Raw genomic sequence first — 25,983 nt, 5'->3', positions numbered from 1 at the left:
AGTAACAGGCGTTTTCCACAGTCACCTGGAGTCAGTTTCCCCCACCTGACATCCCACCGACCACCAAGCCCTTTCTCCTAGAAAGTGAAAGTGAAAAAGTCGCTCAATCGTGTCCGACTCTCTGCGACCCCATGGACTGTAGAATTCTCCAGGCCAGAATACTGGAATCGGTAGCCTTTCCCTTCTCCAGGGGGTTCTTCCCAACCCAGGGATCGAACCCAAGTCTCCGGCAATGCAGGTGGAGACTTCCCAGCTGAGCCCCCAGGGAAGCCACTTTCTCCTACCCAGGCAGAATATGAGAATCAAAAATCAGGTGATTCATATTGCTTGAATGCTAAGTTCATCAGTTGTCGCAAGAATGTCTTTTATGACAAAAAGAACTCGGGGGAGAACGGCAAGTTCCACTTGGCCTTCGGTTTCCTTCCATCTAGACCATCTTATATTCCTTTTTTTTTCCCTGACTTCATGGACCTGGGAGTTTGGGAGATTGTGGGTCATGTTAGTTTCCTAGGCTTGCTGTAATAAGTGCCACAAACTGGGCAGCTTGAAAAAGCACAGAATGGGCCTTTCACAGTTGAGGAGAGCAGAAGACCAGAAATCAAGGCGTTGGCAAGAACCTGGAGAGAACTGTACCCCAGGGTCTCACCCCTACCTCCTTGTGGTTGCTGGCACTCCTGGGCATTTCTTGGCTTGTGGAAGCATCGCTCTGACGTCTGTCTCTGTCTTCAGGGGAGCGTCTTCCCTCTGTGTTGCTCTGTCCGCTTATGTCCCTGTAGGGACAGAAGTCATGGGACTTAATGTGTGAGCGTGCTCAATTGTTCAGCTGTGTCCGACTCTCTGCGACCCCACGGACTGCAGCCCGCCAGGCTCCTCCGTCCGCGGGATTCTCCAGGCAAGGATACTGGAGTGGGTTGCCATGCCCTCCTCCAGGGGATCTTCCTGACCCAGGGATCAAACCAGGGTCTCCTGCACTGGCAGGCGGATTCTTCACCATCTGAGCCACCAGGGAAGCCCTGATTGGACTTAGGACTCACCCTCAATCTGTGATGATCCCATCTTGATATTTTTTTTTTAATGACTTGTATCTGCAAAGACCTGGTGCCGAAGAAACTCACGTTCAGAGAGGCTGGGTGGACACAAATACTGGAGAGGTGCTATTCAACCCTCCACTGTTGTTTTATGGGGTTTCCCTCATTTGGTTTTCATCTGCTGTGTTCTCAGGACTGGCAGGGAAATCGCAGATGCGCTGCTACCTTCTTACTGTGTCCTAGCAGATGAGAAGCGACTCATCCTTGATTAAAAGCGGAGTCTGCCAGGCTTCTTCCGTATGTAGTTACTCTATTCCCTTTTATAGTAACTGCCTTGTGGGCAAGTTATTTTAATCCTTTAAGTAGAAGAGGAAGCTATGGGTCTGTACAGGTATGAACAAATGAAAATCTTGGTAGAGACCATGAATCACGTGGTCAACGGTTCACGGACAAAGACCATGTCGCTATCACGGTCTCTACCAAGATTTTCGTTTGTTTATACCTGTATGGACCTGTAGCTTCCTCTTCTGTTTCATGGGTTATTATCTGTTACAATCATCATGTACTCAGATGCTTGAGTTTTCCTGTTTGGTCAGTGGGAACCTGTGTCAACTGATTCCTGTGTTATTTTATTTTTGTAATTGAAGTATAGTTTACAATGTGGTGCCAATCTCTGCGCTAAAGTGACTTACTTACACTCATATAGACATTCTTTTTTTCAATATTCCTTTCCATTATGGTTCATCACAGAACATTATATATTAGTGGGAGCTTGTTGGTCAGCCATCCTATATATAGCCGTGTGTATATATATATAAAACTATGTATAATAGTTTTCATCTGCCAACCCCAAACTCCCAATCCTCCCCCTTCCCCATAACCATCAGTCTGTTCTCTGTGAATCTGTTTCCATTTTGTATACAGGCGCATCTGTGCCAAAGTTTAAATTCCACATGTAAGTGACCCTAAAGGAAATCAGTCCTGAATATTCATCGGAAGGACTGATGCTGAAGCTGAAACTCCAATACTCTGGCCACCTGATGGGAAGAACTGATTCATTGGGAAAGACCCTGATGCTGGGAAAAGACTGAAGGCAGGAGGAGAAGGGGACGAAAGAGGATGAGATGGTGGGATGGCATCAGTGACTCGATGGACATGAGTTTGAGCAAGCCCTGGGAGCTGGTGATGGACAGGGAGGCCTGGCGTGCTGCGGCCCATGGGGTCACACAGAGTCAGACATGACTGAGCCACTGAACTGAAATGAAGTGCTATAATATGGTATTAGTCATTCTCTTTCTTGACTGCCTTCAACTTACTTCACTCAATACGGTCATGTCTAGTTGCATCCCTGTGGCTGCAAATGGCATTATTTCGTTCTTTTTCGTGGCTGAGTAGTATTTCATTGTATGTATGTGCCACATCTTTTTATCCATTCATCTAGTTAATGGACACTTAGGTTGTTTCTTTCTCTTGGCTGTTGTGATGCTCTGGTCTTTTGACAGATCCTTGTCACTCTGAGCAATTCCTTGCTCTCTGGGACAGTAATCTTGAGGCTTATCTGGTACCGTCTCTGGAATCAGCTATGTCGCCAAAGGTTCTAATTCCTTATAGTAGAAGATGGTATTTATATTCATGGTATGGATAAACGAGGGCTTCCCAGGTGGTGCTAGTGGTGAAGAACTCACCTGCCAATGCAGAAGACATAGGAGACACAGGTTCGATCCCTGGGTTGGAAAGATCCCCCAGAGGAGGAAATGGCAACCCACTCCAGTATTCTTGCTTTGGGAAATCTCATGGACAGAGGAGCCTGGCGGGCTACAGTCCATGGCATCACAGAAGAGTCAGACACTGCTGAGTGTCTGAGCATAGCACATGTATAAACAAAATTGATCAGCCAGATAACAGTATTATTGGCATGATGCCACTCCCAGATCTGGAATGAGTACAGCTCTGGAATCTGGACATTTATGTACATGTGCGTGGGCATGCCTGCATTTACATCTATGAATATTTATTTCTATATTCACCTCTGTACTTTTTTATGTAATATATATAAGCTCTCCTTGCTTATCTACTTGTGTGATGCCAGTCCATTGTTCAATAATTGGATTCTGATAGTTGAATAAAATTCTAAATTAAGTCACTATGCAAATGGCCTAAAAGAACATTAAAGGACTTCATCTGATGCATTAGTTTGATAACTTTCAATAGGCATGCTAGATTAATAAAATAGTGACATTCAGTTTAGAATAAAAAGAGGTTTAAATTTAAAAATCATTTTAAAAAATCAATGATTTTTGAATGGCAAGCCTATTCCTAGTAATTAAGTGTGAAAGACATTCCATGTAATCAGGAATAAGACCAAGTAAGTCTGGCATCTCTGCTTCTATGCCAGTGGTTTTGGAAGCTATAGAAGATACAGAAGCAAACATAAATCTGAAGAAATGTGGGGAGAAAAAGAAAGCCATTATGCTTAGTTAGTTGTGTCCAGCACCACGCATGTGACCTAAAACACCACAGACGCTCAATAGTTGAGGAATCGTGAGTGATGCTATGCTGGGAAACCCATGGCAATCAACTGAAAAAGTGTTATGAGAAGGTAAAGATTTCATTAAAAATGGTATAATAATATGTGAAAATTAGTAGTACTTTTGTACCAGGAGAATTTTTAAAAGTTGAGCAATGCATTCACTGTAGCAAAAGATGCATGATGTATTTAAAATGCGGAAGACATACATGGAAAGTGTTCATGTTTGCCTGCTCATGCAATAATGACATATAATCTTCTGAGATGGGAAGATTGCACCCTGCATGGTGTATAGTCATATTAAGCCACACATTTTATACACTCTGGTCACATGCTCAATTATTTTTGTTTTCACAATGTGACAAGTGTGGCATTGTTGATCTGGCAGAATAAATGCTCAATGATCGCCAAGAAAGGCTGTTTCCTTCTTTATGGTTTTTTTCACTCTTTTTTTTTTTTTAATAGGAAGAGCCATTTTATTTTTTATCTCCTTATTTTTTGGGGGCTGCAACACTCAGAATGTAGGTTCTTAGTTCCCCATCCAGAGATAAAACCCATGCCCCCTGCATTGGAAGCATGGAATCTTAATCATTGGACCACCAGAGATGTCCTATCTTTATGTTTTATTTTTTATTAAATTGTAGTTGGTTTATAATACTGTATTAGTTTCAAGTATATGGTAAAATGCTTCACTTTTACATATATACATTTTTTTCAATTATTTTATAGGTTATTACAGAATATTGAATACAGTTTCCTATGCTATTCAGTAGGTCCTGGTTGGTTATCCATTTTATGTATAGTAATGTGTCTATGCCAGCCCCAAATTCCTGATTTCTCTCTCTCTCCTTCCCCCTTCGATAACCATAAGTTTGTTGTCTGTGTCTGTGAATCTATTTCTGTTAGTATATAAGTCCATGTGTATCATTTCTTTCATATTCTAAGTGATAATCATGTGATATTTGTCTTTCTATGGCTGCCATACTTCAGTTTGTATGTTAATCTCTAGGCCCATCCATATTGCTACAAATGGCATTATTTTATTATTTTTTATGGCTGTGTAATATTCCACTGTGCATATATCACCGCATCTTTATCCATTCATCTGTCGATGGACACTTAAGTAGTTACTCTGTCTTGGGTATTGTCAATAGGGCCGCCATGAATATTGGGGTACATGAATTTTTTGAATTATGGTTTTCTCCAGTACATGCCCAGGAGTGGGACTGCTGGATCATATGGTAGCTCTGTTTTTAATCTTCTAAGGAACCTCCATACTGTCCTTCACAGTGGCCGTACCAACTTACATTCCCAGCAACAGTGTAGGAGAGTTCCCTTTTCTCCACCCCCTCGCCAGCATTTGATATTTATAGATGTTTTAAATATGGCCATTCTGACTGGTGTGAAGTGATACCTCTTTTAAGTTTTGATTTTCATTTGTCTGATAACTAACAGTGCTGAGCCTCTTTTTAATGTGCCCGTCGGTCATCAGCCTGTCTTCTTTGGAGAAATGTCCATTCCCATCGTCTGCCCATTTTTAAAGATTAATTACACTTTTATGTTTTAAAGTTAATTTTTGTTGAGGCCTAATTGCTTTCCAATATCGTGTTAGTTTTTTCCTGTTCAACAAAGTGAATCAGCTATATGTAGATGTATATCCCCTTTTTTGGATTTCCTTCCTATTTAGCTCACCACAGAGCATTGAGTAGATTTCACTGAGCTATCCAGTAGGTTCTCATTAGTTATCTGTTTTATATGTTGTGTTAATAATGAAGATATGTCCATGCCAATCTCCCGGTTCATCCCACCACCACCCCTTCCTCCCTGGTGTCTATATATTTCTTCATGTCTCTGTCTGTATTTCTGCTTTGCACATAAGATCATCTATACCATTTTTGTAGATTCCACCCATATGTGTTAATATACAATATGTGTTTTTCTCTTTCTGACTTATTTCACTCTGTATGAGAGACTCTAGATCCATCCATGTCTCTGTAAATGACCCAATTTCATTCCTTTTCATGGCTGAGTCATATTCCATTATGTACCTGTAGGTGTGTATGTGTACATTTATATATGCAAACACACACACATGCACACACACACACCTTTTCTTCCGTTATAGACATATAGGCATTCTTTTAATTCCTTGCCATTATGATTTACCGCAGGGTATTCAATATAGTTCCCTGTTCTATTCACTAGGATGTTGTCACTTATCCATTCTAGATGTAATAGTTTGCATCTACCAATCCCAAACTCTGAAACCCTCCCTCCCCACCTCCCCATTGGCAACCACGGGTCTATTCTCTGTATCTCTGAGCGTATTTCTATTTTGTAGGTAGGTTCATCTGTGTCATTTGTTAGATTCCACATATAAGCAATGTCACATGGTATTTGTCTTTCTCTGACTTAGCTGACTTAGTATGATCATCTCCACTTGCATCCATGTTGCGGCAAGTTGTGTTATTTCCTTCTCTTTAATGGCTGAGTGGTATTCCATTGTATACATGTACCATCACCGACTCGATGGGCATGAGTTTGAGTAAACTCCGGGAGTTGGTGATGGACAGGGAGGCCTGGCGAGCTGTGATTCATGGGGTCACAAAGAGTCGGACACGACTGAGCGACTGGACTGAACTGATACATGTACCACTCCTTCTTTATCCATTCTTCTGTTGATGGGCATTTATGTTGTCTCCATATCTTGGCTGTTAGGATCCTGTGTCCTTTGGATAGATACTCATCACTCTTTGAGCAGTCCCTTGCTTTCTGGAACAGTGCTCTCCCGGCTTATCTTATACCTTCTCTGCCCCAGCTCTGGGATCAGCTGTTTCTGTAAAAGTTGTACATACTTCTAGTAGAAGATGGTATTTATTTTTATAGTATGTATAAATAGGAATCTAATACATATATGCTCTCCTTGTTGCCTACTTGGTTGTGATGTCTGTCTGTCCATCATTTGAGAACAGCATGTATATTATCTATGGTGAAACAGATCACCAGCCCAGGTGGGATGCATGAGACAAGTGCTCGGGCCTGGTGCACTGGGAAGACCCAGAGGAATCGAGTGGAGAGGGAGGTGGGAGGGGGATCGGGATGGGGAATACATGTAACTCCATGGCTGATTCATGTCAATCTATGACAAAACCGACTGCAATGTTGTGAAGTAATTAGCCTCCAACTAATAAAAATAAATGAAAAAATAATAAATAATTGGATTCTGATAGTTCAGTAGAATTCTGAGTTAAGTCACCATGCAAATTGCCAAAGAGATAAGAAATTGCCTGATGCATTAATTTGCTAACTTTCAATATGCATGCTAGATTATTTAAATACGTGACACTCAATTTAGAACAAAAAGAGGTTTGAGTAAAAAAGTCATTCCAAAAAATGATGTTTTTCAAATGACAAGCCTGTGCCTAGTAATAAAATATGAAAGACATTCCATAAAAGCAGGAGTGTGATAAGTAAGTCTGGCATCTCTGTCAAGTTTTGGAAGCTCTAGAAAAATACAGCAGCAAAGATAAATAAAAGCTGAAGACATGTGGAGAAATATAGCAAAACCATTATCATTTGTGGCAGAAAGTGAAGAAGAACTAAAGAGCCTCTTGATGAAAGTGAAAGAGGAGAGTGAAAATATTGGCTTAAAACTCAACGTTCAGAAAACTAAGACCATGGCATCTGGTCCCATCACTTCGTGGCAAATAGATGGGGAAACATTGGCAAACTTTATTTTTGGGGGGGCTCCAAAAATCACTGCAGATGGTGATTGCAGCTATGAAATTAAAAGACACTTGCTCCTTGGAAGAAAAGTTATCACCGATCTAGACAGCATATTAAAAAGCAGAGACATTACTTTGCCAACAAAGGTCCATCTAGTCAAAGCTATGGTTTTTCCAGTAGTCATGTATGGATGTGAGAGTTGGACTATAAAGAAAGCTGAGTGCCAAAGAATCGATGCTTTTGAACTGTGGTGCTGTTGAAGACTCTTGAGAGTCCCTTGGACTGCAAGGAGATCCAATCAGTCCATCCTAAAGGAAATCAGTCCTGAATATTCATCGAAAGGATTGACGCTGAAGCTGCAATACTTTGGCCACCTGATGTGAAGAGCCTACTCATTGGGAAAGACCCTGATGCTGGGAAAGTTTGAAGGCGGGAGGAGAAGGGGACGACAGAGGATGAGATGGTTGGATGGCATCACCGACTCGATGGACGTGAGTTTGAGTAAACTCCGGGAGTTGGTGATGGACAGGGAGGCCTGGTGCGCTGCAGTGTATGGGGTCACAAAGAGTCAGACACGACTGAGCGAAATGAACTGAACTGATTATCATTTGTAAGTTGTCTCTAGCATGCATATATGCTAAACAGTTGAAGAACCAGCGAATGGTTCTATTCCTAAAAACCCAAGATAATCAACTGAAAGAATATTACGGGAAGTTAAAGAATTCATTAGAAATGCTTTAATGGTATATGAAAATTAATAGTGCTTTTATATCAGCAGTGGAACAATACATTCACTGTAGCAAAAAAAGATCTACAACCTCTTAAAAATATTCAGGACACATGCAATAATGACATGTTAACCTTCTGAGATGAGATTACACACTGTCTTGTGTAGTTAAATTAAGGCACACATTTTACAGTCTCCGATCACATGCTAAAATTTTTGTTTTCAGAGTGTGGCAAATGGATGGTAGTAGCATTCATCTGGCAGAATAAATGCTCAATAACAGCTAAGAAAGGATAAGTATTTTTTATGTTTTGTTTTATTTTTTTATAGGTAGAGCCACTTTAATTTTTTACTTACATTTTTGGTCTTATTCCCCCAACTGTGTTCTTTCTCAAGATTGCTTTGGTTATTTGGGATCTTTTGTGTTTCCATACAAATTAAAAAAATTTTTTTTTGTTCTAGTGCTGTCAAAACTGCCACAGGGAATTTGATAGGGATTACATTGAATCTGTACATTGCTGTGGGTAGTATAGTGATTTTGCCAATTTGATTCTTCCAGTTCAAGAGCATGATATATCTTCCCATCTGTTTGTGTTGTCTTTGATTTCTTTCATCAGCACCGTCCAGAGTACAGGTATTTTGCCTCCTTATGTAGGATTATTGCTAGATATTTTATTCTTTTTGATATGGTCCATAGGAATGCTTCCTTAATTACTTTTTCTAAGTTTTCGTTGTTAGTGTATAGAAAAGGAGCATATTTCTGTGTTTTAATTTTGTTTCCTGCAACTGTACCAAATTCACTGATGATCTCTAGCAATTTTCTGGTGGCGTCGTTAGGATTTTCTTTGTATAGTATCATGTCATCTGCGACAGTGACCGTTTTATTTCTGCTTTTCTAATTTGGAGTCCTTTTTTTATTTATTTTTTTCTCTAACTGTTGTGGCTGGGACTTCCAAAACTATGTTGAGTAATATTAGTGACAGTGGACATCCTTACCTTGTTCCTGATTTTAGAGAAAAATGCTTTCAGTTTTGCACCATTGAGTATGATGTCAGCTGTGGGCTTGTCATTCTTTGTTGTTATGCAGTCGCTAAGTCATGTCCAACTCTCTGTGACGCCGTGGGCTGCAGCACACCAGGCTTCCCTGTACTTTACTACCTCTCAGAGTTTGCTGAAACCCATGTCCACTGAATCAGTGATGCCATCCGACCATCTCATCCTCTGTCACCCACTTCTCCTTCTGCCTTCAGTCTTACCCAGAAAAAGTGAAAGTGTTAGTCACTCAGTTGTGCCTGACTCTGCGACCCCATAGACTATAGCCCACCAGGCTCCTCTCTCCATGGAATTCTCCAGGCAAGAATACTGGAGTGGGTTGCCATTTCCTTCTCCAGGGGATCTTCCTAAACTCAGAGATCAAACTCAGGTCTCCTGCATTGCAGGCAGATTCTTCAGTGTCTGAGCCACCAGGGTATCCCTATCTTTCCCAGCACCAGAACCTTTTCCAATGAGCTGGCTCTGCACATCAAGTGGCCAGAGGATTGGAGTTTCAACTTCAGCATCAGTTCTTCCAATAAATATTCAGGCTTGATTTCCTTTAAGATTGACTGGTTTGATCTCCTTGCAGTCCAAGGGACTCTCAAGAGTCTTCTCTAACACCACAGTGCAAAAGTATCAATTCTTTGGTGTTCTGCCTTCTTTATGGGTTTATCATGCATGGCTTTTATTATGTTGAGGTAGATTTCCTATCTGGAGGAACTTTTATCATAAACTTTCTGGAGAATTTTATCATAAGTGCATGTTGAATTTTATCAAAAGGCTTTTCTGCTTTTATTGAGATGATTGTATAGTTTTTATTCTTCAGTTTGTTAATGTGTATCATGCTGATTGGTGAATATTGAAAAAACTCCTTGCATCCCTGGGATAAATCCCACTTGATATTTGTGTAAGACCCTTTTAATGTATTGTTGGATTCAGTTTGCTGGTTTTTGTCTTTTGTTTTTTGGTGTGTTTTTTGCTTGTTTGTTTGTTTGTTTGTTTTTGAGGACTTTTGCCTCTATTCGTAAGTGATATTGGCCTGTAGTTGTTTCTTTTTTTTTTTCCTGTGTGATAGTTTTATCTGATCTTGGTATCAACATAATGGTGGCCTCATAGAATAAGTATGGAAGTATTTTTTCCTCTGCAATTTTCTGGAATAATTTCACAAGGATAGCTGTTAACTCGTCTCTAGGTGTTTGATAGACTTCACCTATGAAGCCATCTGGTCCTGGACTTATGTTTGTTGGGAGTATTTAAATTACAGATTCAGTTTCAGTTCTTGTAACTGGTCCGTTCATATCTTCTGTGTTTTCCTGGTTCAATCTTGGAAGATTATACCTTTCTAAGAATTTGTCCATTTCTTCTCAGTGTCTATTTTATTGACATACAGTACGTTGTAGTCATCTCTTATGGGCCTTTATGTTTCTGTGGTGTCAGAAATAATTTTCACTCTAATTTTATTGATTAGGGCCCTTTCCCTTTTTTTCTTTATAAATCTGGCTGCCGGTTTATCAACTGTATAAATTTTTTTCTTTTTTTCTAAGGGTAAGCTTGTCTTAATACAAACTTCCATCTTCAAATTGCTTTTGCGGCAACCCATAGGTTTCGGCCTGAGGCTCATACAGGATAGAAAGAGGTAAATACTGATCAAAAGGCTTTTGATCAAATAAAATACTGATCAAATTTAAAAAGATTTTTATTACTGGCTTTTTATAAAGAATAAAATTGAGGTTTGCCCAGGAGTAATGCTGTGAAAAAGAATCTCTTCCTCCCCTGACGCCAGGGTTGTACATTTCCATCGTAACCGGTACTCCACTGTGTCGAATTCAGCAGAGAGGTCCAGTTAAAATACAAATGCGGAAGCCCCTGGAAGTGACGTATACGAATGGGGAAGCCCCGGAAGTGACGTATACGAATGGGGAATTCCCGGAAGTGACGTCATAGAGACAGGCCAGCAGTGAGCGCTGGTTCTCCCATCCAGGTACTCACCAGGCCCGAGCCTGCTTAGCTTCTGAGGTCAGATGAGACGGGGCGCATTCAGCGTGGTATGGTCGCAAACAGGAGCCGGTTCTGTGGAGGGACGGACTCAGCAAACAAATAGCATCACGTTGAAGAGTCGCAAGAAAACAAAATACAAAGTCAAGGTTCTAGTCTTCATCCTCAAGTGATAACTTGTGGGGGAGAAACCCAAGTTGTCTTAGAGTAATGAAGCTTTAGGTCCTTGCATGTCTTTACCTTTGTATTTTGCATTGGGGTGCAGCCGATGCATAATGTTGGGATAGTTTCAGGTGAACCAGTGAAGCGTCTCAGTCATACCTACACATGTAATCCATTCTCCCCCAAATTCAGCAGAGGTGGATGCCCGTGTAGCCAGTTAGACACGTGTGGCATCATTTGTCTCTGTGATGTTACATCCAGGGGCTTTCCCATTCATAGTTTAGCTGGCTATGCCACAAAGCTATGGGGCTGCACTATTAGCTCAGTTGGTAAAGAATCTGCCTGTAGTGCAGGAGACCCCGATTTGATTCGTGGGTCAGGAAGATCCGCTGGAGAACTGATAGGCTATCCACTCTAGTATTCTTGGGCTTCCCCTGTGGCTCAGCTGGTAAAGAATCCACTTGCAATGTGGGAGACCTGGGTTTGATCCCTGGGTTGGGAAGATCCCCTGGAGAATGGAAAGGCTGCCCACTCCAGTGTTTGGCCTGGAGAATTTTATGGACTGTTTAGTCCACGGAGTTGCAAAGAGTTGGACTGAGCGACTTTCATTTCACTCACCCCAATTCTGGGAACTGAGTAGGACCCATGGCCAGACGCCTCCTCTCTCCTTTTGATCTTTCATTAATTCTTCCAGTTGGTGGTAGTTTCTTGGTTCTGCATTCTGTACTAGGCCCTACTGTGGTATGATGACTCGTGTGAGTCGTTATTATCTTGCCTGGCCAGGGAGGGCGGTTTCAGTCAGTGGTTCCCCTGACAGAAATGAGATTATTTCTTTTTAATGGCTGAGTAATATTTCATTGTATATGTACTACATCTCCTTTCTATGTATAGATGTATATCTGTCATATGATATTTGTCTTTCTGACTTACTTCACTCAATGTGATAATCTGTAGGTCCATCCATATCACTGCAAATGTCATTATTTTGTTCTTTTTAATGGCTGTGTAATATTCCATTGTATATATGTACCACATCTTCTTTATCTATTCCCCTGTTGATGGATATTTAGGTTGCTTCCATGTCCTGCCTATTGTAAACAATGCTGCTGTACATTGGGGAAAAGGAAAGTGAAAGTCGCTCAGTCGTGTCTGATTCTCTGTGACCCCATGGACTATAGAGTCCATGGAATTCTTCAGGCAAGAATACTGGAGTGGGTAGACTTTCCCTTCTCCAGGGTATCTTCCTAACCCAGGAATACAAACCCAGGTCTCCCACATTGCAGGTGGATTCTTTACCAGCTGAGCCACCAGGGAAGCCCAAGAATACTGGAGTGGGTAGCCTCTCCCTTCTCCAGCAGATCTTCCCAATCCAAGAATTGAGCCTGGGTCTCCTCAGGCGAATATTTAGCAACTGAGCTATCAGGGAAGCCCTGTACATTGGGGTGCACGTATCTTTTTGAGCCATATTTTTCTCTGACTGTATGCCCAGGAGTAGGATTGTTGGATCATATGGTAGCTCTGCGTTTTGGCTTTTTAAGGAACTTCAGTACTGTTCTCCATAGTGGAGTTTTCATTCCCACCAGCTGTGTAAGGGAGCTCTCTTTCTCCACACCCTCTCTAGCATTTCTTGTTTATAGATTTTTTGATGATGGTCATTCTGGCCAGTGTGAGGTGATGACTCACTGCAGTTTTGATTTGTACTTCTGTAATAATTAGTGATGTTGAAGCATCTTTTCATGTGTGTATTGGCCACCTGTACGTCTTCTTTGAAAAAATGTATACTCAAGTCTTTTGCCTGTTTTCTGATTTTTTTTAAAGTACTGTTTCTACTGTACTATGAGAATATTTACATTTTAATGTGAAGCTTTCCAAAAGTTTTCATTGATCTGACTAAAAATGTTACAGTTGGATTCCTGAAGATGTCCCAAGTTGCCTTTTGAGGGCAGTGTTCTTATATTCTCCTTCTAGATGCATTTTCTTTACTTAATTGACCCCTTACAGTGAGTTGTTCCAGATATGATGGGAATGTGGGCTGGCTACAGTGAGTGGTTTCAGTCAGTGGTTTCCCTGAAACCTTGGCAACTCGTGAGACATGCAGAATCTCAGGGTTCATCCCCAACGTCGTGAATGGAGTCTGCCTTTGAACTACATTCTCAAGGGATTCATGGTGCTCAGTCACGTCCAACTCTTTGCAGCCCCATGGAGTGTAGCCCATCGGGCTCCTCTTGTCTATGGAGTTTTCCAGGCAGGAATAGTGGAGTGGGTTGCCACTTGCTTCTCCAGGGGATCTTCCTTTCCCAGGGATCAAACCCACATCTCTTGTGTCTCCTGCATTGGCAAGTGGATTCTTTACCACTGAGCCACCTGGGAACAGACTCGCTGGCTATTGAGAAATGGTGCGTCATAGGTGCCTTCTACAGTGATGGGCATAAGAAATGGTTCTGTGAGGGTAATGAGGTTATACAGACAGCATTGCTATATTTTAGACAGATTTTTTTTCCCCCAAGATATTAAAGAGACGGACGGAGGACAGTCAACTTGGAAGCCAGGTGTGTATCGGTGGGTATTATTTTTGGGTTGGGTTCAGTAGGGAAGTTGGGAAAGAAGTGTCTGGCATCTTGGAAAACATAAGGAAGATGCAATCGATGGTGGAAAGGGAGAGAAAGCCTTAGACAGGAGGGCCTGTTTAAGGAGCAGGTTTCTGGTGAAGGTTGGAATGGGCTCTGTCAAAGGCTACTGCAGGACTGAGGAGGATCTTATTGATTGATTGATTGATTGATTGATTGACATGGACCGTTTTTTAAAAGTCTTTATTGAATTTGTTACCATGGTGCATCTGTTTTATGTTTTGGGTTTTTTGGCCATGAGTCATACAAGACCTTAGGCCCCCAACCAGGGATTGAACCTGCAACTCCAGCATTGAAAGGGGAAGTATTAACCACCAGACCACTAGGGCAGCCCTGAGAAGGAGCTGCTTTACAGAGACAAGCTCTCACTGAAGGCAGGCGTGGGCTAGGAAAAAAAAAAAAAACAAAAAACAGAATTGTTGAGAAGAGAAAGTGAACCGGCTGTTGGGTTCGCTTTCAGAATAACAGACAAAGCATCTATGACTCGAACAGCGATGTAAAAAAATGCTGAGTCTGCCAGGCTAACTCTTGTTCAGTCACTCAGTCGTGTCTGACTCTTTGCGGCCCCTTGGACTGCGGCACGCCAGGCTTCCCTGTCCTTCACCATCTCCTGGAGCTTGCTCCAACTCATGTCCATCGCGTCGGTGATGCCATCCAACCATCTCATCCTCTGTCATCCCCTTCTCCTTTTGCCTTCAGTCTTTCTCAGCATCTGTGTCTTTTCCAGTGAGTCAGTGCTTGGCATCAGGTGGCTAAACTATCGGAGCTTCAGCTTCATTGTCAGTCCTTCCAATGAATGTTCAGGGTAAATTTCCTTTAGGATTGATTAGTTTCATCTCCTCACAGTCCAAGGGACTCTCAAGAGTCTTTTCCAGCACCACAATTGGAAAGCATCCATTCTTCAGTGCTCAACCTTCTTTATGATCCAATTCTCATATCCGTACATGACTATGGGAAAAACCAAAGCTTTGACTCTACAGACCTTTGTTGGCAGAGTGATGTCTCTGCTTTTTAATACGCTGTCTTGGTTTGTCATAACTTTCCTTCCAAGGAGTAAGGCTAGCTGAGATCATTTATTTCAACTATTTGTGAAACCAATAAATTCCTTTGTACCACAAGTAAAGAGCTTAAAATGAGACCTGCAAAGAGAATACAGACTCTGATGGTGAGAAAGTAGAAACAGGAGAGTGGAAGGTCATGGCCTGAAGGTGCTGTAGGGTCAGAGCTGCCCTGGATGTGGCTAGGTGGAATGATGCATTAAGAGAAATGACTTGAGGAAATCTTTAAAAAAAAAAAAAATGTACACATGTACACCCATGGCTGACTCATGTCAATGTATGACAAAAATAACTACAATATTGTAAAGTAATTAGCCTCCAATTAGAATAAATTAATTAATTAAAAAGAAATTTTGACAACTTGTATTAGTTTCCGCCATGTGCATCCAAGTCGCTGCGCTCGTGTCCCAGCCTTCTTTCTACAGACTCGGTAGGATCTACCCTTCCTTAAACATTGTATTTACCCCTTACCTTTGTTCATGAGCAAAGAGCTTACCTGCGTGCTAGGTCGCTAAGTCACATCTGACTCTCTGCGAGCCCATGGACTGTAGCCCGCCAGGCTCCTCTGTCCATGGGATTCTCCAGGCAAGAATCCTGGAGTGGGTTGCCATGCCCTTCTCCAGAGAATCTTCTCTACTCAGGGATCAAACCTGTATCTCTTGTGTCTCCTGCGTTGTCAGGCATGTTCTTTACCACTTGTGCCAGCTAGGAAGCTTTTTTTTTTTTTTTTTAATAATTTTTAATTGGAGGATAATTGCTTTCCAATAATATTGTGTTGGTTTCTGGCATGCATCAGCATGAATCAGTCATAGGTACACATATGTCCCCTCCCTCTAGAACGCTGGATCATCTCAGATTATCCTGCCAACCCTTATGCTTTCTCACTCATTCTTCCCAGTTGGACAGAGGATCTACAACTGGATTCTGTTGGCTGATGACCCCCAAGCTCTATCTCTGGTCCAGACATTCCATTGTCTGACTCCTAGGCCCATGGGTCCAACCACCTACTGAATGCCTCAACATGCTGCTTTCTGAGGCACCTTCGAACTTCTTTATTCCCACCATCACTTTGAAACCCTCAGTTATGTTTTTCTGTTTCAAGTGGCTCCCGCCTCCCATCTAGATGTAGGGTTAAGCATGAAAGAAAGAAAAAAGTGAAAGTCGCTCAGTCGTGTCTTGACTCTTTGTGACCCCATGGACTATATGATCCATGGGATTCTCCAGGCCAGAATACTGCAGTGGGTAACCTTTCCCTTCTCCGGGGGATCTTCCCAACCCAGGGATCAAACCCAGGTCTCCCACATTGCCGGCAGATTCTTTACCAGCTGAGCCACCAGGGAAGCCCAGGAATACTGGAGTGGGTAGCCCATCCCTTCTTCAGGGGATCTTCCTGACCCAGGGATCGAACCTGGGTCTCCTGCATTGCAGGCGGATTCTTTACCAACTGAGCTATAAGGGAAACGTATGTAGGTTTTAATTTTACCTATTGTGCTTCATCTTTTGATTTTTTTCACATTATTCTTTCAATTGCTGAGTTATACCACATACTTTCCTTTTGATGGTGCATATCTCCATTAAGTGTGTGCTTAAGTTGCTCAGCTGTGTCCAGCTCTTTGCAATGCTATGGACGATAGCCCACCAGACTCTGCTACCTGTGGGATTCTCCAGGCAAGAATACTGGATTGGTTTGCCTTGCCCTTCTCCAATCTCCATCAAGACTTAATTCCATTAATAACCAACAAATGCTTTCATGGAGTGACCTTATTAACTTCCTATTACCTAATTTAAATATTTTTAGATCCCATATTCTCAGTTACTGATGACATCCTCTGTATTTTCAGGATCATATTTACCATATTTCAGAGAACACTCTATCCTTTACCACCATGCGTTTCTAGAGTTTAATTTTAATCCTGCCCATTTCTACTAGCTAAAGAAAATGTGAGATATTGATGCATCTGTCCTTTTTCATCTTGCTAGATTCCTTAATATAAAAAACAGTTATGTACATGAAAAATACCACTGTTTCTCCTTTGATACCTGATTCACTTGTATCGCATTCTTCTAAGTAGCCATATTTCATTGATATAATCAATACAGCGAAAGCTTATTAATTAAACTGATTCGATTTCTATAGGCATTTCGATATGGATTACACACCTAATGAATTTTCTGTTTAATTCAAATCAGTCTGACATATCTGATTTTCTTAAATGCTTCTAAGCACTGTATGAAGCACAACACACACAGAATATTAAACTTATTGAAAATTGGATTGGCTCACTTAGGCTAATCAGGCCAAAAGTGCTAATAAATTTAATCATGTTTCTCTACGGTCTATATTCTTTTTCCCTCTTGTGTGCTGTGCTTAGCCACTCAGTCGTGTCTGATGACTTTTTTCGACCCCATGGACTGTAGCCCGCCAGCCTCCTCTGTCCATGGGATTCTCTAGGCAAGAATACTGGAGTGGGTTGCCATGCCCTCCTCCAGGGGATCTTCCCAACTCAGGGATCAAACACAGGCCTCCCACATTGCAGGTGGATTCTTTATCAGCTGAGCTACCAGGTAGGCTTTTCCCTCTTACTCATTTAAAAAAATAATATTTATGTTCATTTAGGTATTTGGCTGTGCTGGGCCTTAATTGTGACAGGTGGACTCTTAGTTGCAGTATGTAGGATCTAGTTCCCTGACCAAGGATCGAACCCCAGACCCCTTGCATTGGGAGCACAGAGTGTCAGCCACTGGGCCACGTGGGAAATCCCACCTCTTCCTCCTTTTTAGGGCTGTCTTGGGTTTCATCCATTTTATCCACTGTATACATGTCCAGTGTTCTGATGGTCCCACACACCGTAAAGATGAGGTGCATTCGAGCTGCCCACAGTTGAAGGATTTGGTTCACCAACCAGAGTATTTATTGCTGATCTAGGTCATGAGGATTGTTTGCAGCTTCCAAGATGATTTTTCCCAAGTTGATGACTCAACAAGAGAGGTCCTGCTTTTACAGTGCTCTGCCATCCTTGACATAAGTGAAGTGTCCAAAATCACTGCTTGCGACAGCTGGTCAGTGTTATTTTCTGGTAACCCTAGCTTTTCTCCCAAGCTGTCACCTGATCTGGACACCTCAGCTTCTTCATATAATACAGTTCATTATAAGCTTCGTTTAGTACCACGTGCATTCGTCACACAGGCCAGAGTCACCTTCTCCGCTGTTGTTGGTCCTGAGGGCGCCTTTGTCACGTCCAGTCACAAGAGAGAGTCTAGGTCAGTGCAGCTTTTGGAAATTCCTACCACGCTTGCCCATTTGCCATTTAGTCCCGGGGACTGAGTTCTGTTTTACCTCTGATGCAGGTCCATCTAGTCAACAAACATCCATCTAGTCAAGGCTATGGTTTTTCCAGTGGTCATGTATGGATGTGAGCGTTGGACCATAAAAAAAAGCTGAGTGTCCAAGAATGGATGCTTTTGAACTGTGGTGTCGGAGAAGATTCTTGAGAGTCCCTTGGACTGCAAGGAGACCCAACCTGTCCATCGTAAAGGCAATCAGTCCTGAATACTCATTGGAAGGACTGATGCTGAAGCTGAAACTCGAACAACTGACTCATTTGAAAAGACCCAGATGATGGGAAAGATTGAAGGCGGGAGGAGAAGGGGATGACAGAGGATGAGATGGTTGGATGGCATCACCGACTCGATGGACATGAGCTTGAGTAAGCTCCGGGAGTTGCTGATGGACAGGGAGGCCTGGTGTGCTGCCGTCCATGGGGTCACAGAGTTGGACACGACTGAGTGACTGAACTGAACTGATTGAGTTCTGTGACTGTTGACTGTTATAATGATAAGACTGTTGTTCTCTGTGTTTGGTTCTGCCGACTAGTACGTGCCTGTGATTATCCCTCACGTGTACAAACTGAGCACATGTCCCGCACCGTTTCAACTCAAAGTACTGCCAGTTCTGTCCCCAGGAGTCTGTCCAAATTTTTGGACGGTGGCTAGAAAAATAAAATTATGAAGTTGCATTTTGATTGCCATCTGCCTAGCTCAAGAAATAGTAGCTGAATACCCTCACAGAAGACCACCAGCCATGACTGGAGAATCAGATTGGTCCGTGGGAAATAAAAACAGGTTCTGTACAAGCCATAAATACAGATAGACAGATGGAAAGTTTAGCATAGCGCAAAAATGCTCCTCACCTACTATTTTAGCTCCCATTATCTTGTCCTTCCCGAATAATCTACAAGTCTGTAGAAGGCTGTTTATGGCAGAACAGGCATGAAAAAAGGCGAGGAGACAAACTTTTATTTATGGCTTTTGAAAATGTAAAAAAAACTGAATACAGAATGATACCAAGCAGAAGTAATGGCAGGGTACTGAATTACTGCACGTAGATAATTCACGTGGTTGGATGGCATCACCAACTCAATGGACGTCAGTTTCAGCAAAGTCTGGGAGATAGTGAAGGACAGGGAAGCCTGGCGTGCTGATAGTCCAGGGGGTCACAAAGGATTGGACACGCCCAAGCGACTGAACAACTAACCTTAGTTGCGTACCGGTAATGCCTTTTGATTGTGATGGCATTTTCATAAATATGGTATCTTCATACTCCTGATGGATTTGCTCATTTCAAGCCTAGGCCACATTCTGTCTCCTTTTACCTTTTCTAACACCAGATAATCTGTGACAATGTTCACAAAAATATTATATTTCTGAAATTTTGCAGAGAAAAAGTCATTTATTTTTACATTCCCCTTTTATCACATGCAAAATCACTTCCAAACCGTTATTATGTGGGATGAAGTATTTCCCCCTCAGCGTTGTTTGGAAGATAAGAGAAGTTTCTGAGCCTGTCAACACGTCACACATTAGTTTCAGGTGAGTTTAGTTCCTTCACACAAGCCAGAAGACTTATTAAGAATAAAACAAAACATACAGGAAAACCTCTGAAACCATCAAGCCACAAATTTTGCCATGGGTAGCTGCCTTCTACAGCATGGATTCTGAGTGTTTTAGAACCTTCACGTCTCTGGCACCAAAGCTTACTTGAAAATGTGTGTGGTATTTTCATTGAAAATGGTATAGGCACATAGTAAAAAACTGTGTATGTACATTTAAAAACAGAGGAAAACTTATTCAAGTCATCCGCTATATCCATATATTAATAGTCATTACTATCTGTTTGGCATCTGATTGTTTCTTTGAGAGTATAAATACAGATGCAAAAAGTACATCATTTTTTTTTTTAAGTACAAAAAGAGAGATGGTTCATAATTTCTATTAGAATATTCCCCATTCAGTAGCAAGTCAAAGAAATCATTCTTTAAGTACTTTTTTAACTGAAGATAGTTAATTTACAGTGTTGGGTTAATTTCTCTTGGACAGGAAAATGATTCACTTATATATCTACATATTTTCCGTATTATTTTCCTTTATACTTTATCACAGGATATTGATTATAGCTCTCTGTGTTATATACAGTTGGACCTTCTTATTTATCTATTCTATACATAACAGTTTGCATATGCTAAACCCAAATTCCCAATTCATCCATCCCCTCCCCCTCCTCCTTGGCAACCACCAATCTGTTCTCCATGAGTCCGATTCCGTTTCGTAGATAAGTTCATTTGGGCCATATTTTAGAGTCCACATGTAAGTGATAATCATGTGATATCTTTCTATTTCTGACTTAACTTCATTTAGTCTGATAATCTCTGGGTCCATCCATGTGGATACAAAATGGCATGGTTTCATTCTTTCTCTAGGCTCAGGAATGTTCCACTGTGATATACATACCACATCGTCTTTATCCATTCAGTTGCTGGTGGGTATTTAGGTTATTTTCATGTCTTGGCTATTGGGAATAGCACTGCTACGAACCTTGGGGGACATGTATCTTTTCACATTGTGGTTTTCTCTGGGTCTGTGCCCAGGAGTGGGATTGCAAGATCATAAAGTAGTTCTAGTTTTAGTTTTTTTTTTTTCTGAGAAACTGCTATCCTATTTTCCAAAGTGACTGCACCAACTTACATTCCCACCAACGTTGTAGGAGGGTTCCTTTTCTCTACACTCTTTGCAGCATTTGTTATTTGTAGATTTTTTTTTTAATGATAGCCACTCTGACTGGTGTGAGGTACTACAACTGGTAGCTTGTTGTAGATTTGACGATTTGCACTTCCTTAATAAATAGCAGTACTGAGCACCTTTTCATGTGCCTATTGGCCATCTCTTTGTTTCCTTTGAACAAATGTCTATTTCAGTCTTGTAATGGCTCGGTCAGGAAAGAATCTGCCTGCAGTGTGGAAGACCTGGGTTCCATCCCTGGATCAGGAAGATCCCCTGGAGGAGCGTATGGCAATATACTCCAGTATTCTTGCCTGGAAAATCCCCATGGGCGGAGGAGCCTGGCGGGCTGCAGTCCATGGGGTCGCAAAGAGTCAGACGCAAATGAGTGACTAAGCACACAGCACAACCATTTTTCAAGTGGGTTGTTCTGTTGTTGTTGTTAAAGAAATAAGTCTCTTGAATTACTACCTTTACGTTGCCCTTGTTGAAGAACGTGCTCACTCATGGGATCATTTCCTACTCATGCTCCCTTAGATTGATCTCTTTGCATCCATCTTTGAACACTGCAAGTATTTCCATAGGAGAAAGCACCTCAGGAAGGATTGCTGGCTCAAAGGGAATGCACAGTTGAAACTGAAAGATTCTAGGCAAACTCCCCTGCAGAGAAAGCTGTAATAAGACACACTCTCTTAAGAGCTTCTGAGAACATTTTTCTCCCCACCTTTATCAACAATGGACAGTATCAATCTTTTCAAATTTTGGTGATCAGGAAGGCAAAAATAAATGGGAACCGTACCTTGTCTTGATGGGAGAACATATTAATCTTCAAGTGAGTTTGTTTTATCACGGTAGAGATCCACATTGTCCACATTCAGAAACTCATAAGCTAGGGCTTCCCCACCTCCGGGATCTAACGCCTGATGATCTGAGATAGAGCTGATGTAACAAAACCTCTGCTCCAGGGTTTAAAAGGGGTGGGTATTGGGGGAAAGGCTTGACTGCCTCTTTGTTTTTCCTCCTTTCACATGAGCGAGTTTTCTCCAAGGGGACCTCCAGGTAGGCATTTGGTGTGGCCCCATGTTGAGATTGTCATTCCTTTTCTCTCTCTTAGAAGTTCACCCTGCCTGCAAAGAGAGGCTGACTCCTAGCTCCGCCTTCCGCGTCCAGGCACGCGAGGACCACCCCCTTCTGGTTCACTTTGTTGCGTGAAGGAAGTCACAAGGACCGTTGAGTTTTCACGTGTCCAGCTTCAGCAGTTGTGTTGGTAACTTTCCCTGCTGGCTCCCGTTTTGCCAGAGGTGGACTCTAAAGCTTAAATGGGGTGGGAGTGCTAGGGGCGTGGGGTGCGTGGGAAGATTCTTCCAGGCTAAGTCATCTTCAGATGCACAAGACATCCTGCAATTCAGAGATACAGACTTTATGCGGATCTTCTGTCTGCACTTTAGCATGTATCTCTTGTTCTCTTACTTGCTGTCACCCCTGATCCTGAAAATGTGTGAGTCAAAAATTGTGCTTGTACATGATTAATCTCATTTGTGAGATTTCACAGTAATGAATTTCTTTGTATTCCCAAAGTTGGCCAACTGGAGGAGAGTCTCCTATTGGGCTGGCCAAAAAGTTCATTTTGATTTTGCTCTACCATCTTATGGAAAAACGCCAAACAAAGTTCTTGTCCCACCCAATATATTGATTCAGATTGTGTAGATATGACCAAAAACTCATAAGCATGATGTGATATTGGAATTAATATTGCAAATTTTAGCTATATTGCTGTTAATAAACCGACTTCCCAGGTGGCGCTAGTGGTAAAGAGCCCGCCTGCCAATGCAGGAGACATTAAGAGACCCGGGTTCAAGCCCTGGGTTGGGGAAGATCCCCTGGAGAAGGAAATGGCAACCCACTCCAGCATTTTTGCCTGGAAAATCCCGTGGACAGAGGAGCCTGGTGGGCTGCAGTCCGTGGGGTCACAGAGAGTCGGTCACAACTGAGCGACTAATGCATGAAAAGTGAATGAGATGATGCCACCTGCATCCACACAGATGTACTTGAAGGTGATCAAACCCACTATACACTCCAATATGAAATTAGAATTCAGGTAATTAGTCGTAAGCCCTTGGGTGTTCATCGTGGCCCTTTCCGCTGGGATCCACAACCCAGCGACACGACTTTCCCCAACCTCTGATTTCCCAGGTAACCACAGCAGAGCATTAGGAAATGCTGCCTCTTGTGGCCCCTTCCTGTAACAACAACTTCAAACCAGGCCTTCTGGACGCTTTGTATTCAAAAGGCCCACAGGCCAGTCAGAGACACCTGCCCTCAAGAAATGTCCTGGGGAAGGGCGCCGAGAAAGAATTCAAGTACGGCCCATTTTCAAGCTTCCCAGGTGGTACCCGCGGTGAAGAATCTGCTTGCCAGTACAGGAGTCACAGGTTCGATCCTTGGGTCGGGAAGATCCCCTGGCGGAGGAAATGGCAACCCTCTCCAGCATTCTTGCCTGGAGAATTCCAAGGACAGAGGAGTCTGGAGGGCTACCATGGGGCCGCAAAGAGTCGGACACAACTGAGCACACACATGCATGCGTGCAAACTTAAATTGTGGTATATATCAAGAGAAATACGGCTTCCTTGATGCATTGCCAAACAAAAGCTGGATGTGCTACTCCCTGCAAAATAAAGTTAAATATACTGAACCTCCAGGATATAGACTGCCGTTGGCTTGTTTTCCGTTTTATTCAATTGCTGATAAAATTGGGACATTTATGTGGCACCCCAAAAAAATGTTTCTACCACCCAGAGTGGTCTTTAAGGCTCCCTCACCTCCTCCCTTCTACCCAAATTCCATCGGTCAGCACCAGCTGCACCCCATGTCTGCATCATCTTTGTCCTCCTAAGCTGCCTTCTCTTTCGATTTTCTTTCTTTTTCTTTTTTTTTTGGTATGGGAGGAGAGTCTCCAAGTACTGCTCTGTCTCAGAAAAGCATCTCATTACAGTCTTGGGTATTCATAATGGTTCTACAAGTTTCCCTCTGTCCTTTTTATATCTTTAATCACACTTAAGTGTTTTAGGAATCCATTATGTCTCGTAATCAAACATCATCTTGCCCTGTGCGTCTATTCCTGTTTCTTATCTCGACCTCTAAGACGACTGGTCTATTTTTACCTGTTTTAACTGCATCCTCTCTGGTTTTCCTGGAAGAAGAGAGAGATCTCAGGGCCTTGGAGCCGGCCAAGTGGAGTGAGTTGCCCAGTTAACTGTAGTGATTCTCTGACAGGAAACAAGAGAGAGGACGGAACAGAAGCCCAGACTCTTATGGACAGACAAACCTAGATTCTAATCCTCTCTTAGCTGGTAAGACACTGATCTCCCGAAACAAAGTCTATTCGTCTCATGAATATTAAGAGTTATTTTGAAGTTGTTACGAGGATGACAAAACAAGAAAGGATAACAGCCCAAAAGATTTGTTGTTTAGTCACTCAGTCGTGTCCGACTCTTTGCAACACCATGGACTGTAGCCCGCCAGGCTCCTCTGTCCCTGGAATTTCCCAGGCAGGAATACTGGAGTGGACCGCCGTTTCCTCCTCCAGGGGACCTTCCCGACCCAGGGATGGAACCCGCGTCTCCTGCACATGGGTTCTTTATTCCTGAGCTGCCTGGTAAGCCCCAACAGACTTGTTATCTTTCCCGTAAAAATAGTGAATTGTTCAGGCTCCTCTTCAGAGAGGAGGCACCAATGAGGGCAGACACGGCCTCCTTTGCCTTTCATCCTAAAATGCATGTCAGTGCCTTTGTATATTTTCCAATCATAAATGCCATCTGGACGTTGAGGGGCCAAAATGCCGATCAACATTTTTCTCTCTTGCAGAAATTAGTTATCTATACAGACTTCACTGTTGAAGTCACCTTGGCGTAAGGAGGATAGGAGAAGAATGGAACCTGAAAACAGGTTTAAAGTTCCTTGAAGTATAAGATGATTTGTAACGGAAAAGGTTTTTGTGACCTCGCAAAACTGATGGCTTTGTTTTGAGATATATGCAAAGACAAAATAGAGCAGGGATTGTCCCAGAGACAAAGCGTCCTTACATACTTACAAATGAAGTGGGCTTGTCCAAACGTGACTTCAGGAGGGAGACAGACCAGCTTATTAGCGAATGTGTGTATGTATGTATTTTGTTGTTCTTGTTGCTCAGTCGCTCCGTCGTGTCGGACTCTCTGCAACCCCAAGGACTGCGGCATGCCAGGCCTCCCTGTCCATCACCAGCTCCTGGAGCTTGCTCAAACTCATGTCCATCGAGTCAGTGATGCCATCTGACCATCTCATCCTCTGTCGTCCCCTTCTCCTCCCGCCCTCAGTCTTTCCCAGCATCATGTGTGTGTGTGTGTGTGTGTGTGTGTGTGTGTGTGTGTGTGTGCGCACAGTAGTTCAGGAATCCATTATGTACCATAGTAAAACATCTTGCCTTGTGTGTCTGTGAAAGTGAAGTCACTCAGACACGTCCAACTCTCTGCGACCACGTGGTATGTAGCCCACCAGGTTCCTCCATCCATGGGATTCTCCAGGCAAGAGTACTGGCGTGGGTTGCCATTTCCTTCTCCAGGGGATTGTCCTGACCCAGGGATTGAACCGTCTGAACCACCAGGGAATCCCTTGCGTGTCTATACCTACTTCAAATCTAGATTTCTAAAATGACTGCTATTTTTACCCGTTTAACTCCATCCTCTCTAGGATTATATATACATGTACACACACACACACACACACACACAAACACACACAGACACCCTACTCGGCACAAGCATAAGAAATATTTCAAAGAGAAAAGGGAAGATCATATTTTTCCTATGTGGAAGCTTTCTTACCAAAGTTAGAGACGAGAAAAGTACATTTTCCTCCTAAAAGGAAAAAATTCTTGACTTCCTCAAGTGGAGATTCCATGTTATCATTTATTTCCTCCTGTGATATCTTAGGTGTGGGTTATGGTTAAGTCGCTTCAGTTGCGTCTGACCCTTTGTGACTCCAGGGACTGTAGCCCACCAGGCTCCTC

At 42.5% G+C, this 25,983-nt stretch overlaps 1 protein-coding gene across 1 annotated transcript in view; it reads left to right on the top strand.

Annotated features, from left to right (window-relative positions):
- The window catches only part of PNPLA4 (patatin like phospholipase domain containing 4), an 87,041-nt gene extending 64,899 nt beyond the window's left edge, over positions 1 to 22,142 (top strand). Inside the window, exon 7 of the mRNA XM_065916571.1 lies at positions 22,054 to 22,142. Coding sequence (XP_065772643.1) covers positions 22,054 to 22,083 — 30 coding nt within the window. The 3' untranslated portion in view covers positions 22,084 to 22,142. The remainder of the gene's footprint in view (positions 1 to 22,053) is intronic.
- Positions 22,143 to 25,983: the final 3,841 nt, after the last annotated feature.

The sequence above is a fragment of the Muntiacus reevesi genome, chromosome X, assembly GCF_963930625.1.
Source record: "Muntiacus reevesi chromosome X, mMunRee1.1, whole genome shotgun sequence".
Taxonomy (NCBI): Eukaryota; Metazoa; Chordata; class Mammalia; order Artiodactyla; family Cervidae; genus Muntiacus; species Muntiacus reevesi.
This window is presented reverse-complemented; position numbering and strand designations above follow the sequence as displayed.